This window comes from Parasteatoda tepidariorum, chromosome 4 (assembly GCF_982258835.1).
Source record: "Parasteatoda tepidariorum strain Cologne lab strain chromosome 4, Ptep-v5.0, whole genome shotgun sequence".
Classification (NCBI taxonomy): Eukaryota; Metazoa; Arthropoda; class Arachnida; order Araneae; family Theridiidae; genus Parasteatoda; species Parasteatoda tepidariorum.
Window position 1 is genome coordinate 5,427,439 of NC_141758.1, and position 17,057 is coordinate 5,444,495.

The 17,057-nt window shown below is 30.4% G+C and overlaps 1 protein-coding gene across 1 annotated transcript in view; it reads right to left on the reverse strand.

Moving 5' to 3' along the window:
- Positions 1-249: 249 nt before the first annotated feature.
- The window catches only part of LOC107447621 (uncharacterized), a 40,882-nt gene continuing 24,074 nt past the window's right edge, over positions 250-17,057 (reverse strand). The window contains exons 8-11 of the mRNA XM_016062573.4: positions 8,512-8,586; positions 5,306-5,363; positions 3,018-3,139; positions 250-816 (exon numbers count right to left, since the gene is read on the reverse strand). Of these exons, the coding sequence (XP_015918059.4) occupies positions 675-816; positions 3,018-3,139; positions 5,306-5,363; positions 8,512-8,586 (397 nt within the window). The 3' untranslated portion in view covers positions 250-674. The remainder of the gene's footprint in view (positions 817-3,017; positions 3,140-5,305; positions 5,364-8,511; positions 8,587-17,057) is intronic.

Genomic DNA, 17,057 nt, shown 5'->3' on the forward strand with positions numbered 1-17,057 from the left:
GTTAACGATGATCGCTTGGAATTTCGTAAATATAACAGACCTAATTATGAACCAATCTTCTACTTAAGCTTTCAAATATTTACTAAAAATTCTGGACTTATCTTCGGAAATAAACATTGCTGTTTTTTAATGCCTTGCTGTAGAAAGTCGCTATCAATCAAATGCGTATTTCCATGTAAAAACTTATTATGAAATGTACGAATACTGCCAAGCTCAATAAACAAAAATGAAACTACACAACAAATTATAAGATACATACATAGTTTTATTAAATTGATAATGTTATACGCATTCCTTACAAAATATGAAAATATATATACAATTTAATAATGATAATACAACTAAAACTTTTGCTCAAGAAAAAGTTTCTTATAATAGACTTTGATTCAATTTGAAATTTACAATTTTAATTTGCATTTAAAGAATTTATTTTTTATAAACGAATTAAAAGCTTGATATGTTATCCAATTTTTACACAATTTTAACTTTTTTCCAGAGCAATATATTAGATTAAATTTTGAGACAAATGCAATTATTCTTCGATAAAATGTTCCGTTTAATGGTCCGAAATTTGTAATTACGATTAATTTGAATAATTTTCACTTTTCATCATTAGAAAATTTTGCACTATGTGATGTTTTCCTCCTGTTGCCATTAGAGAACAAAGAGATGTTTCAGAAAAAGTTTTGAAGTCCTGTTTGTCGCTGCATTGATACATTCTGTCGAGCGAGACCGTAGACAGATATGAAGAAGGTGGGAAAAACTTGCAAAATGAATAAAGATGGTTTCAAAATGAACTGTTTGTAAAGAGATGGGCTGAAAGAGAAAGGGAGGGAAAAATCAAAATCCATTTTCTGGATTGGCGATCGAAATGGTCTACAGGTGGCACATAGCCGGAAGTCTTTACCTATGGTACCTCTATAGGTATGCTTTTGCCATTAGCATGTGGATAGTCAAAGAAGTAACCTTAATTTCTCTCTTGATTTTCAAACTGACTAAAACATTTTTAGCTTGGAAACTATATAGATTTTAAAACAGCATTAAACATAGTGTTTAAAGTAAGCATAGTGGAAATTTTAAAATATAGTTTTGGAAATCTAAATGAAAAAATTATTATGAAAGGGGGAACATGGTAATAGATATAGAGCAGAGGAGGAGAAAAGAAAAAAGCCATGTAAACGAATCTTCTCCCCAGAAGGCGTATTCGAGTGTTGCGATCGCGAATTAAATATTTCGGTTGAGTTATATAGCATTAATGAAAAAGGTGATCTTTAGAGTAAACAGTTTTAAAAATGGTATAAATCTAAGCTGACCAAGACTGGACTTCCAAACAAAACACTAGTGGAAATAAAGCTTTCTCGGTTGACGCATCCGCTTGACATCATATTGTCCACTATTTTAAATTTTGGTATTCTGAATACAGGTTTCAGTGCAGTAGAAAAAGTCCATAATCTGTTTTTTAAAGTGAGTAGGAGTGAAGATTTTTCTCGCTTATCAGCCAATGAAAATGCTCGAAACACTTTGAAGCAATCTCTCAAACTATTGACAGCACAAGATATAGAAACCATTTTGATTTTCGTTTCATTTGTATTTCTTGTACTATTATTTTTGTTGAACTAAATTTATAATGAGTGGAATATTCAGAGTAAAACAAAACATACGTAGCGTAAGATTAATTTCTGCGTGACATCAGTAAATTAGAATTTTGAAAGAACTTTGATATCACTTTGACTTATTTTTATATATTTATTTACTTACTTATTTATTTATTTAAATTTTAAAGATAAACTTTGCCTGGTGTCGCATACTATCATATGAATTGCTTATGACGGTGCTTTCCTGTTCAAAGCAATAATATATATTGCACGATCCTCACGTTATGGCTCGAGTGGTGCGTGAGGAAGTAGTACAGTACGTAACGGTGCATTGGAAAAAGTTTTCTATCTTATTTCACGAATGGAGATTGAAGTATTTTTAATACTTCTGCTTCCTACTATGATGAATTATCCCAGACTCAAAATTACGGGGGCTTGTGTGGTTTAATGACTGCTGGGTAAACTTTAAATTATTACTAAAATTCAGTGCAAAAAGAACTTTGACAGTATCGCAGACAACTCTTGAAAATAGTTAAAATTAAAATTATAATCAAACGCCGCAAAACCACTGGCAAAAGCTACACAGCGACGAATTTGGTTAGTTATTAGAAATAGTTCCTATTTCATTTTTAAATAAAGAAAACAGTTTTTCAAGCAAAAAAGAAGAAAAAAAAGAAAGAAACAAAAAACTGACATTTCAAGTTTGAAAAAGGAAAGCTGTAGTACAGAAATCGCTTTATGCTTAAAATACAAAGCATGGCAGAATGAAATAGCCATACGTCACAGAATGCGTTGCTGGGAAACCCAATCAGCGAGCTCAAAATCTTTCTTTACAAACTGTGGATGTAAGGGTAGATAACATGAGTCCGGAAACCATCCCTGAAGATGGTCCGAAGACAAGACATCACAATTTTGACCCTCTGTGAAAAGGATGGCTTCTCCGTTTTAGTAGTCTATCCATGAATGAAAGCGAGACAGAAAAGAGGAAAAGTTGGTAGTAAACTCACTTCAGTTTTAGCATGTTTTCGGGAGGAGTTAAACTATTCTCTTTTTTAATTATTCAGCGATATCTACTTTTCTATAACGAAATAAGCTGTTTTATATACACGCTAAAATTGTTTGAAAAATTATGGTAGTTAGAGAAATTTAATGTTTCTTGAAAAAAATGTTAGAATGAAATGCCTTTCGTACCAGTTTTTGCTCTTTTCCGTCTTGCTATATATAGGCTTTCAGCCCTGAGTCTAACGACCACCTCGCAACGTCGAGCACTTCACGGTAATTGTTTGAGGAGCACCATCCTTTGTTGTATAGTTGTCGTATTATATGTACTTTCTGTCACTTAATTTCATACCTAAGGCTATTTATAATTAAAAGTGAACACTAGTTTACGTGCAGCATTGATTAGAAAACTACAATACTCACATCATATCGAAGTTGTCTTGAAGTGCAACTGCAAAATGTAACAAATCCAGGGGGTCATTGGTGTAGAATTTATTCGTCAGTTTGCACATGTATGTTATCAGCCACGGGTAAACAAAAGAGGTCTGAAAATTAAATATATATATTTAAAAATAATAAAAATCAAAGAAATTTAAGTCTAATATCCAACGTTATTTTGTGAAAACTTAAACAATAATTTCATAAAAACTAAATTAGAAAGCGGAAAAATAGTTTTTGAGATTTCGATGGAGCGAAGCTGAAACATTTGGTTTCCGAGAAACCATGATGCAAGTTATGTTGGCTTTTAAAAGCCATTTTCTATTTTTGATGTTTTTAACTTTATCATGTTTATGATAGAATATCAGCAGATTAAAAAAAGAGGGGGAAAGTGATACACAAAAACATTGTTTAGTTAGATTGTGGAAAAAATTACCTTGTGTTGGTCACAGAGATCCTAAAAGATAATAGATAAGTTATAAAGATTGATAAAAAAAAATTTCAATTCTTTCCTTTTTTTTAAGAGAAGCAATAATGGAGCGTGTGCCAAAAAATGTAAAGAGTGGTGGAAGAAAACTAGCGGTAATCAATTAAAAAAGGCTAAATTCGAAAATTTTCTCAATTCTATCAGTTTGATATTCAAAAGTATTCAATGATCCCACGTGCGTCTAAGCCATTGATCTTCCTAAAACAGGAAGAAATTTAGAAAGCTTCCGGTGTATCACTCCGCTTATGGTATGCTTACGAGACGATGTGTGAACAGGCTTAATATTCTAGGAAGTTTTATTATTGTAATTTGTGTTTAAATTTTCACGTAATTTTACCATGCATAAGAGTTCTCTGCAATTTACAACTTTTAACTGGTTGTGAACCTAAGACAAGTTTAAGAAATTTAATATCAGAACATAAACAAAGTGTAAGGTTTGCTATATTTTGAGTGCTATCGCTTATTTGGCTGTAATTGTGCAACATATCATCGGTTGTGATTTTTTGGGTTGCATCATGCATACTTGCGTAGTTTTCCGAATAAATTTGTTGCTTGTTTCATTGAAATTTAAATTGAAAGAACACGTTATTTTTTACACTACAAATATGATAATATTGGATGGATTAGGCGTAAAAATAAATCGGAAGTAGTAACGCGATAGTTTTACGATGCATTTTAACCTCCAGCGCCATCTGTATTTAGCTTTACATGTTCAACCATCCATATGCAATAAGCTAAGACTGCATCAATCATGCAGTCGTATCAAATTATGTCTGCATCAATTTACCAATCAAATTTGACTCAAAATAAACGCTTAGTTTAAAGAAATGAATTTTAGAAGTGAAAAAACAAAGAGCAAGTAAACAGAATTCTTTATAGTACATATATTTAAAGTGAATAATTTCAACTTCCATAAATCAACAATTAGCACGTAGCAATCAACGGGATTGGTGAGCAGTAGCGAAGAGAGAGCTTCGTATCTTAGTAAATAAATAACAAAAAAATGTGAGAAGCTATGGCATTGGTTTATTGGTTTCATAACATTAGCATAAAAACTGCTTAGCTTTTAAGATTGGATTTCGGACATAATTTTAATGAAATAGAATTATACGGATAATAATTTAATATTGTACTTTTGTTTGCTATAGAGTTTTCTAAATTTATTCTTTGTTCAAATTAAAATGTGTTGATATAATTTTGTCAGGGGAAAAAAACTGTTGATAGTGCGAGGATCGAGATTTATCCAACAATAATTTCGTGGGGGCAAAACATGAATCATGAATTTAATTATGGAGATTAAATACCTGCTATTAAAAGTAAACTTATTCTTATGCACCATCCACAACCCTCAGATAGTTACGCTTTTTGTTTTATCTTAACATTTTGAAGTTATGTTTAACCGTCAACCTTTTTAGTCCTAGTCGAAGTTAGTCTATACAAATTTTACGACACGTAAAGTTTTTATTTGCCTCCTTAATCTAATTTAAATGTTAAAAATTAATATTTATTTTTTAACTGAAAATGATTAAATAAAATAGTTTTTTTTTGCTCCTATGAATTGCAGGAAATAGTCTAAATAATTTTGCACAAATCCACCGTTTCTTTCCCCGCAATTATTATTTTAGTTTACGAAACATTTGGTAAATGTATACCTCTTTATACAAAAAATATCTTTAAATAAAAATAGTTTTATTTACATTTAACAATAACTCTGTAAAAAAAATTATAATTTCTGATATTACTGGTGTAAAAGTGATTTTTTGCATTTTAAAACCTTCCTACTTACCCAGCGCTTTGCTTCTGAACAACATTTTCTAAACTCTTCGATTTCTTCCGAATCCTTACTGAAAAATAATAATTTGTGTTTTAGAAATATTTAAAAAAAAACATGCTGTGATGAAAATAAGAATGTGATCTGATGAAAAGATTATATCTCTTATTTTCCCGATTTTTGAAATTTTCTGTCCAACCAATCTTTATTTTTAATGTTATCTTTCTTTTTTCCCTTGTTTTCTCTAAATTTTGAACTATATATATATATATATATATATATATATATATATATATATATATATATATATATATATATATATATATATATATATATATCCCGATTCCATAAAAAATGGGGGGAAACATAACTAGGAGAGTTAAGGAGTTATCAAGTTAAAATAATAATTGTTATAATTATTACTATTCTCAATTTTGGTGTCGAATGGCTTGCCAAACACCAGGTGAGATATCTGGCATTGTTTGCCCTTTGAGTTTCACAAAGGTAGCAGCGTAACAGTTAAAAAAAAATTTGAAACTTATACAAGTGTATTTGACATTCGTAAGGTCCAAATGTGGTTTTCTAAATTAAAATTCGATAATTTCGACTTTTCTGATAAATATCGAGCAAGAAGACCAAAACAAAGGAGGGGGGGGGAGGAGGAAATAATTATTTCGTTTGTGAGGTTCTGTCTCACCCACTATAATTGCCCGATGTTGTTACAGTTGATTTCCATTTATTACCATCCCTACTACATTTTCAAAGGGGCAAAGAATTTGAAAATTTTGACAGTGTCAAAAATGCCTAAAAAAACAGACTTTGATCGATCCTGCATTAAAAATTTGCTTAGAATATACAAAAAGGTGTTGGATAATGAGGGTGATTACATCATTGAATTAAAGAAAACTTGTTAAACATTTATCCACCCGAAATTAATGTTAAAAAAAACATTACTTTTCTGTCTCCCTAATATAACATAACACATAGAACGGTGTGTAAATCACTTTTTGATGATCTATATCTTTGCAATGTGTGTATACATTGTCACTTAAAAAAAATTAATGAATAATGTATGTTTATAAAAAATACATCGTTTTCTCTGATTAAGATTATTTTGTCACGAGAATCCATAATTTATAGAAGAAAGTATTGAGAGAAGATGCGATTATTTTTTTCCTTAAAAATCGCGTGTTCTGTGCACATAAGAAGCTAGGCTATTAGTTGAAACCATAATTGGTCTTACATGATTCTGAATTTTTGAGCAAGTGCCTATTTCAAATTCAAGTAAATGATGATAAAATGATCAGACAATATTTCATGGCGCTTCAAATATCGTTCAAACACCAGTTTCGAGTTCGAAAACACACAATCGGGAAAAAGTTTTAGATTTCGGTAGAAACAATTAACGTGACTAAAAAAAATCCAGAATATCAGGGGGGGGGGGAAAGTGGAAAAAGAGAAACCTGTTATAAGTATTTATTATTAGGAAATCAGGACAGCTTACAACCTCTGTAAAAATATTTTAGAATATTATTTTTTAAAGTGATCACATATTGTACTTTAATATTCAAAAGAATATTTTAACAATGATTCAAGTTGTTTCAACAATGCCTTAAATGTACGCTTTTTAAAGATATTCACAGACATAACAGAAACAATAAGGGTTTTTCTTTAATTGTGGCAGGTACAACAACCCTTTACACTCCGAGTACTTTAAAATACTGTTTGAACCAATATAAGCCCTAAATCATTTAGAATACTGGTCTGGTCTAGTAAAAGTAACTGGGCAACTGAAGCCAAAATTGGCCCTTTTCCCTATCGTGTATTGGTGGACATCTGTAAAAAAGTGATAACATGGCTGAAACACAAATGGCAAATTATAGAGTAAAGGGAGAGAATAGCACAATGCCATGTTAATAACTAAAATATAACATGAAATTATGATTATAATTATATGCAAAATTACAAATAGAAAAACAAGTAGAAAATATTTACAAAAGTATTTAGTAATGAGAAAGCAAATAGATCATAAACACAAGTTAAATAAAAACGAAATATTTGCAAAATAATAAATTACAAATGAGTCAATCAATTTGTAATAGCAAATAAATTGTACTAATAGTGAAATTAAAATAATTAAATTGTGTACCTCTGTTAAAGTAGGGTCGTCCTGGTAATTACCACCCGTGCCGGGTTGCTCCCTACACTGAAATCTCACTTAGAATACTTACTTCAGCATTTCGCAAAATTTTTTAAAATTCTTAAAATAATATGGTTATAATTATTAATGTCTAAAAATTTTTGGTTTCAGAGTGGTGACTGTTGATGACACCTCCGAAGCGATATAGGAGTGCAAAGGGTTAAAAAAAAAATCATTACTTTAAAAGGGTGCTTTGCTGTTAGGTAAGCAGCCAAATGGGCCACTATTTGCAGTACATACGATTATTGTTTTTTATTTCCACGGTATTTTGCCTCTGAGAAAGGAAGGCAAAATTCCATATTTTTAGTTGTTTTTTTACCGTATTAATAGGGTAGGTGGAGTTTTTTGAATTTTTTTAGTTTAATCCTTACTTGAACATCAAATATCGAACGAAAATTTGAATCAGACAGAGCATGAGCAAAGCGTGACCTCTGACAGTTTATTCAAAGGAAAACGACATAAATATCGTGAGAGGTACACGGATCATGGATTGGACTCCCCACGCCGTCAAGCTAACAGTGGGAGGTTTCCGTGATTTTCCTCACCATGTAGCTTAAATGCGGGTTAGTTTGATCAAACAGGAAAATTTCTTCCAGTACTTAATCCATGAGTTCCATTGTCTTCTGAATTAGGTTCAAAATAGAAGGATACAGAGTTGAACATGGGTTTCAAATTTGGGTCAGCTGTTCAATGACGGTTATGAAGTAAAATTCCTATGCTACTTTAAATTTTTTAATATGAAGTGTAGTGGTGGAAGAGTTACTTAAAATGAAAAATACTTAATTAAAAGCAATCGAGAATCATTTCGTAACCACTAGAAAATATTTCTTACTAAGCGGAGCACAAGTTGACATCGCTGTAAAACAGTAGTTGCTAAACGTTTAAAAGCATACAGTTTTACATTTCCAGCGGTTTGCAACATGTGTTGAATTAGAGTTGCCAGATGGGTTGCACTGCACCGGAAAGTGTTATCTGTAAAGCTAAGAATTTTTGAAATCTGAAAACAATGCAAAATGCTTACTTCTCGCAAATCAGTTTTTTCCCGACCCGGACGAGAAACTGAAATTTGAACTCACAGTTCCAGAAGTAAGGATGCCTGGAAATAATAAATAATTATTATAGTGCTGAATTGAAACAAGATATGGCAAACGAGGGAATGCATATTTCAAAGGATCGTCAGATAAAATGATACCGCCCACTTTTTCTAAACTGGATGTTCGGTATTATTAAAATTGTCACCTTCATGGTTTTTATCTACCACTGAAAAAAATAATTTTCGGCAAGAGCAAAAGTTGTCGTGCATGCCCATGACCTGTCGTATATTTGTTGAAATTATTATAGTGGACGCAATTCTCTTTTTCTAATTAAATGAAATATATCTACATTACCTTTGCTACCACAAAGACAAATATTTTTATTAAATACGGAAAATACGGATATTCCTTAGCAAGTTAAGATATATATATATATATATATATATATATATATATATATATATATATATATATATATATATATATATATATATATATATATATATATATATATATATATATATATATATATATATATATATATATATATATTTGGCTCTCGCTATAACGACCTCCGTCTTTCGGACGTAAACAGACACTTATATCGTAATATTGTTGAAACGTGAGAGCGCAAAAATATATAAACTCTTACTCATAGATAAAGAACGAAAAATACTAAACTAGTTGTAATATCAATATATGTTACTTTAACAGGAATCAGGTAATAAAAAATGATTGATAATCACGCAATTTTTTTTCTTCAATGATTGCATGTACACGCTTTGAAATAATATTTTACAGGAGAGGAATGAATTCGAAAGAATATGGTAGATCGAGGCAGCGGATTGTGTTAAATAACATTTGTGTAGATAACTGCAAAGACCACATGTTTCAACTTTAAAATAAATCAACCTAAAAAAAAAGGCGTCTAACATTTAATTAAAAGAAGTGAATAAAACTTTCCAACAAGGAAAACATGATTGATAAATGCATTGTTTCCTTCGAAACGAAATTTATACACATGAATGGATACATAATTTTATCACCATGACGATACAACATTTTAATTACAATAGAGAATAATCCCCCCCCCCCTTCTGCTTTCTGTTGCATACATTGTTTTCTGCTTAACGGGGATAGAGCAAAGATATTTTCGCGCTGTTGATTTCAAATCTACAATCGGTATCCCTCCACTAGCTACAGTTTTCAGGCAATTTTATGTTATAATTATATTCTTAACCAGGTTTTATTTTAGTTCAAGGGAGTAAATACTAAGTGTCCCCTCTTCTCTGCTTCGTAGGAACTGGTAGGAAGATAGTGATAATACATTTCAGTTTATGACAAGAGGAGTTTTTTTTTTTGTCTTTAAATGTTTTTAAAGGAGCAGACAAGTGCCTATGAATGCGTTAGGTCTACCGGAAAGTCAGAAAGAAAATTAATAGTCAGAATAAAGACAGTTTTATTGTTAATTTTAAAATAATTGGACTTAAAAAAATTTAAGTAGAATATTTTTAAAAAAAATAATGACTATGAATTAAAAAAATTTTTTTTATTTATTTTAAAAAATCAAAAAGTTTTAAACATTTTTTTTATTAAAACAAATTTTATTTTAACTTAGGTGAACTATTTCAAAAGCTAAATTTAACGTTAACTTTAAATTATAATTTAATTTATTTATTAAAGCTTTTCGACTCGATCTGGTTTTAAGTGAGGTACCTGCCCTCGCTAGTGGCACTAAATCTATAATTCGTCAAAGGACAACTGTAATTAGTGGCATAGATATTTGGAGGAAATTAAAGCAGTTGGCGGCTGGAGAAGCATGTACGGCTGAAGTAATGATATTAATTAAAGATATTACGTTGGATAATTATATAAGAAAGTTAATAAATACTAGTGGGCTGCGCCCCCTGCTCGCTAACGCTTGCCAACCCCCGAAAATTGCTACGCAATGTTATATGGTTTGATCCGCAAACCAAGCTCGCTTCGCTCGCTACTAACTTAGGTACATTGCAAATGCACAAAATTCTAAGAATTCAAAACAATCATTCAAATCCATATAGCAACTTTTTTTTCTAAAAAAAATTACATCTTTTTAGTAAGTACTGAGTCCTTAAAATAAATTTGAATTCAAATAAATGACATGTAATTCGTTAAATCTATTAGAAATGTGCTATAGTATAAAATCTTAAGATAAATTTCTAAAACTGATATCTCTTTAAAAAGATTAAAATTTCGGCTATAATTAAGTCTATTAAAAATTTAAATAAGTGAATTGCAATGGAAAAACCTGCATAAACAAATAAATTCTAGTAAAACAAATAAATTCGTGATATAAATCAAAAATTGTCAAATAAATTCGTAATACATAAATTCGTGAAAAAAAAAACGCTTTCGACAAAAAACCAAAATAGAGATCTGTGGCGTAACTACCACTACAAAAGTTTAACATCATTCACTAGTATATAAAGCATGCTAACTTGATTCTATAACGAGGTACCTTTTGATAGATGAAGGTTGGTATGGTCGATAACTCCGCCCCCCCACATTGGTGACCTTCGAACGTGATTTGCTTACGCAAGTAACGCCCACTTCGCAATCTCTTAACGGTTACGCCTACTTCGATGGATAGTCCACATTGTACGGTTGACTTGCTATTTGCATACCCTCCAACTTATGAGGATTTTGAAAATAATTCTTTCTAGTGGTAGCGAACCAAAGTAGAAATTTTTAAAACAAATGGATCTCTCATAAAACTTTTATCAGAACTTAAGAATCTAGCCATATAGCCTGCACTTTTATAAGTAATAGTGGACAAGTTACGCTAAAATTAATTTTTTTAAAATATTAAGACATTAATTTTGCTACCGTCTGAAAAGAAGATTTCTGAAACTACGGAAATTCCGTAGCAGTTGGAGGGTATGTATTTGTGAATGCTTCATTCACCTCCTGCGCTGTTGCTTCTCAGTCTCGTCTTGAACATTCACACATCGCCTACACTCTCAACGCCTGCATACTCTCGACTGTTAATGGCAACTCAGGAGCGACTTCGATTGTGATGTTAATACCAGAGTTGGCCAAAAATGTAATCGATTACATTTTTTGATTACAGTAATCAATTACTTGTAATCATGATTACAATTTTCAAAAATTTTGATTACAGCTGTAATCATGATTACAATATTGATTACAGTAATCAATTACTTGTAATCGTGATTACAAAGTTTGATTACAGCTGTAATCATGATTACATAGTCGATTACAGTAATCAATTACTTGTAATCATGATTACAATTTTCAAAAAATTTTGATTACAGCTGTAATCATGATTACAGTTTTGATTACAGTAATCAATTACTTGTAATCATGATTCCAAGTAATTGCGATTACAAGTAATCACAACAAAAATGATTACAAGTAATTATGATTACAAGTAATCAAAATATATGATTACATGTAATTTGATTACATGTAATTTGATTACATGTAATCATGATTACATGTAATCTAATTACACGATTACAAGACTATTGTATTCTTATAAATGATTATATTTCACAGTAGATAGTAGAATGTATTTTATAAAGATACATTTTGCACGTATTAACATGTACTGCATTTTGTACGTATTTGTATACGTACAAATGAATGTAACTGAAATGTATGTACATATGATTTTATCTAGTGCATATGTTCAGACATTTTAGTATCACACACATGTACATACACTCTACATGTATACATGTACATTTATACACAATGAATATATGCATTTTATGCAAATATTTGTGTATGTAAAATGTATATCTATGTTCATGTACGCATGTATATACAAGTACTTGTGTTTGTACGAACATACATACATTGTCTGTAAATGCATGTCCCATGCATGTATGTGCAATTTATTTATGAACAGTACAATATATGTATGCATGTTCAATATAGGTATATCTGTAGGATGTACAATATATGTATGTATACATGTACATGATATGCATGTCCAGTGTATTTATGTACATGTACATAATATGTTCATGCTCAATGTAAGTATCCAAATATGCATAATACATTTGTGAACTATTGTACGTACATTGGGCGTATTTATATTTCACATATATTCATACATGCATTCGACATGCATAACGTACGTACACACATTTGAGATGCATATATGGTACAGATGTATATACATATAGCGTACAGATGTACATACATATAGCGTACAGAGGTATATTCACATAATGTACATATGAGGAAATGAACATATAATGTTCATATAATGTACATATGTGTGTACATATACAGTACGTATGTGCATAAATATATTGGGCATAATTCTTTCGTACAAATTTTACATGTGTACATGCATGCTATCCCTATCTATGCATATGGTGCAATGTATATATGTACAATGAATGTATCCACACATGTACAATACACGTATGTTCCATGTATGCATATCCATATGTACTATATATGCACGTACAATACATGAATGTATGTACATACATTGTACATGCGTACATACATTACACGTATACATATGTACATTACATTTATGTCTAAATATGTGTACAATGCAATGAATAAAATGCATGTAAGTTAACTTTTAATGACTCAAGCAAGTTAAATGACAAAATCAAACGATATTTAAATTTAGTTTTCAGCTTTAATTGTTCTATATCATTTTGAAATTCTCTGAATAAAAAATTATTTTCAGGTATTTTCATGAAATGTTTGACAATACAGATTTATTTTTTTTATAACATAATGCATGATTCATAGAAATTTTTTAAATGATAAAAAAAACGGTAAATTTTATGTGTGGAATTAATATTTAGAAATTCCAAATAAAATTATCGTTTGCTTTCTAAAAAATATGAGGTCGAGTTTCATATACCTTAGAATAATTTTAAAAAAATTTTTAATAACTTTACTCATATAAATTTTTTTAATGTATGCACAATGTATGTGTATATTGTAATTACATATATTTAAATGTACGCACGTATTTGTACATAACTTGTACTTATGTACATGTATACGTTGTATGCACATGCATACATTGTGCATATAACTATTTTTTTGTACATCCATGCATTACATGCGCATAAGTATTAACAAAGTATGTAGTTATACAAGTACATACGTAAGTTGTACATAAGTACATACTTTGCGTGCACATATATCGATGTACATATAAATATGCATGTATACATGTGCGCATTTTATTTACGCAACTATGTGCATATATTGTACCTTTAAATAACATTTTTACATATTGTACGCAAATACGTACAATTTTATATACAAACGTACATTGTATATACGTGCTATTATCGTAAATTTATACAATATATGCACTTAAGTGCATAAAAGCATGCAAACGCATAAACATTATTTTCATATACGTTCATACATACATTGTCTATGCATACAAAGATACAAAACATTGCCTTTTTGTACAAACTAACATACATGCGTACATGTATCATAAATGCATAATTATATGTACTAAGCATATGCGCATTGCATTAAGTATATTACAATATAATTGTGAATATTGTACTTACAAACAACGTTTGTGCATACATTGTATGTATAGGAATCGCAAATTGTACGTTCATGCGTACGTACATTCTATGTACATAAAAATATGTAAACACATGAATACTTACATAAAAAATTTGACTATAGTATACAATCGTAATAACTTGTAATCGTATAATTTGATTACAAGTAATCACAATTACATGTAATCAAATTACATGTAATCATGATTACATGTAATCATATATTTTGATTACTTGTAATCATAATTACTTGTAATCGTTTTTGTTGTGATTACTTGTAATCGCAATTACTTGTAATCATGATTACAAGTAATTGATTACTGTAATCAAAATTGTAATCATGATTACAGCTGTAATCAAAATTTTTTGAAAGTTGTAATCACGATTACAAGTAATTGATTACTGTAATCAAAATTGTAATCATGATTACAGCTGTAATCAAAATTTTTTGAAAGTTGTAATCACGATTACAAGTAATTGATTACTTGTAATCGTGATTACAAGTAATTGATTACATAGCTGTAATTATCTGTAATCAATTACAGTTGTAATCGATTACTGTAATCAACGGCCAACTCTGGTTAATACACCTCTCACATTCAGCACTCAAAAAATCCGGTGACTCTCTCCCGGTCTTTCACAAGTACATCAACTAGTGAGATCTGTTCACCGAATTATATCCCTGATAAAATTCTGGTGGGGGAGTACTGTGGCGTAGATCTATCGACAAAGCCCAGCTTATTCTCTCCCTGGTTATTTCAGTTTCCGTTTTTAAAAGCGCTATATGCTGAGCCATCTTAGCTAGATTTGGCATGTGACATTTTTAGCGGTAATCATTGGTCTATTTTCTAGCGTTGCCATTCGGGGAGTTGTAATGAGGCTTTTTTTTTATCGCCGTGTAAGAGAAATATATATATAGATTATGAGCATGCATTTAAAATAATACAATTAAGGATGTACCCTGACTTGACAGGTGGCAGCGGGCATCTTACTCTTTCATCTAAGATTCACATAAGTGATTGAGACTCGAGTTAACTAAATAAAGCGCGATATGCAGTCTTTTTATTAGAGCAGTTTTTCTTTTTATTAAAAAAAAGTGGTTTAAAAACAGTTTCATTATTAAGATTTATTTCGATGAAAAAAGGTAGTTCTACATGTGTACCATAGAATGCTGACAATATAAATATTTAGATTTTAATCTGATCCGATCAGTCTCCATAGTGATCACGGAGCTTAGCCTAATATCAAAAAAGTCTTGGGTTCGAATCGGGGTCAAACGCATAGACGTTCTTCTTACTTTGCCGCCCCCTGAAAGAGTGGTCAACACATCTACGCCAGCTTGAAAAAACGTAACATTATTGTACATACTTCAATCTAATGTTCTTATAGTGTTTTCAGTCTAACGCGCTCTCAATCTAACTTTCAACGAAACAAACGACAAATGAATTCGGTAATATTCGGTAAAAAACAAATGGCGCTTTTTTACACAAATATAGCCAAATATGGGAAAACACTCAAAACAAACTTCACACTTTATTTATGGCTGTGATATTAATTTTCTTAAATTTTTTTTCAGGCTCACAACCTGTTAGAATTTATCAGAAAACTCTTACTTATGACTGGTAAAACGACGCTTAAATTAAAACACAAATCAAAATAATAAAACTTGTATTAAGCCTGTTCACACATGGCCTCGTAAGCATAACATAAGCGGAGAGATACATCGTTTTTAATTATTTGCATGCATATAGTGGTGATGGAAATTACTTTATTTCAGATTATGTATTCAGACATAAACTCAGCAACCACTGGAAGAAATTTTCCTAAAAAGCGTAGAAACTACCTGGACATGTAGCAAAGAGATACATTGTTTTAACACGTTCACGCCGGGGTGACCCACCGGTGGGTCACGCTAGAATTGTCTCATCTTGGCAGCGCACCGGAGTCAAAACTGGTAACAATAAATTTCATTTTTTAGTTTTTTTCCGGGAATAATAAAAATCCATAACTACCAATTGTTTTTAACGGATGCAATATTTATATAGAATAGCTTCTTCACCGTGTTAAATCCCACTACGATGAATGAGTTAGGGCCCCTTCGGGGCCGACACTTAGATACCCACCTCACATAGGCATAGGCCGTGTTAAATTTCCTTACTGTGAATTGTTATTGTAGAGAATAGATTAACTCCTTCCGAATATTATCTAATATTGAAATAGTTCTATCAGAATTTTTTATTTTCCCGTACCAGTATTTTCTCTTTTCCCGGCGTGAAAGTGTTAAGTTACTACTAAATTATTTTTTTTTTCAATGTTATTATTAAGACTTTCTCTCCTTTGAAAAAATAACATTGATACATACCTGCCAACTCTTCCGGAAGATTTTATTTTCATATTTAAAGTGGTAGTAAATATATACTATTTTTTCTTTTATAAACTTAATTTTTAAATGATTTTGATCACCACTATTCTTACAAAAATTAAGCACATATATTAATATGCGTTACTATCATGGTTATCAACTGAAGTTTTTTCAAATGCAACGTATTTGTTTGCTTAAAATTGAAGTTTTAATACCACTGGGAAAAATGATAATGGAAGGGATTAAAAGTTGGCAGGTATGATTGATATATAAATTTGGACACTTAATTTTCATAATAAATATTAAACTGCCTAATTTTGTACAACCATATCCTCAGTTCGATTTTAACCACTTAGACTAATTCTTTCAATCGCATCTACGTCTCTTAGAACCGACCGCAAATGCTTCGTAAAAAGGGGATTCCAACTAATAAGATAAATTCTCTCATCCTAAGAATTAAAATAATATAAAAAATTTTTAAAATCAAAAAGTGGTAGATAAAATTTTATTAGCTTTACAATTTCAAATAGTTTTCAAATGAGTCCACCATTAACAAAACATAGTTAATATTCACGTAATTAAATTAAATTTTTCTTTTATA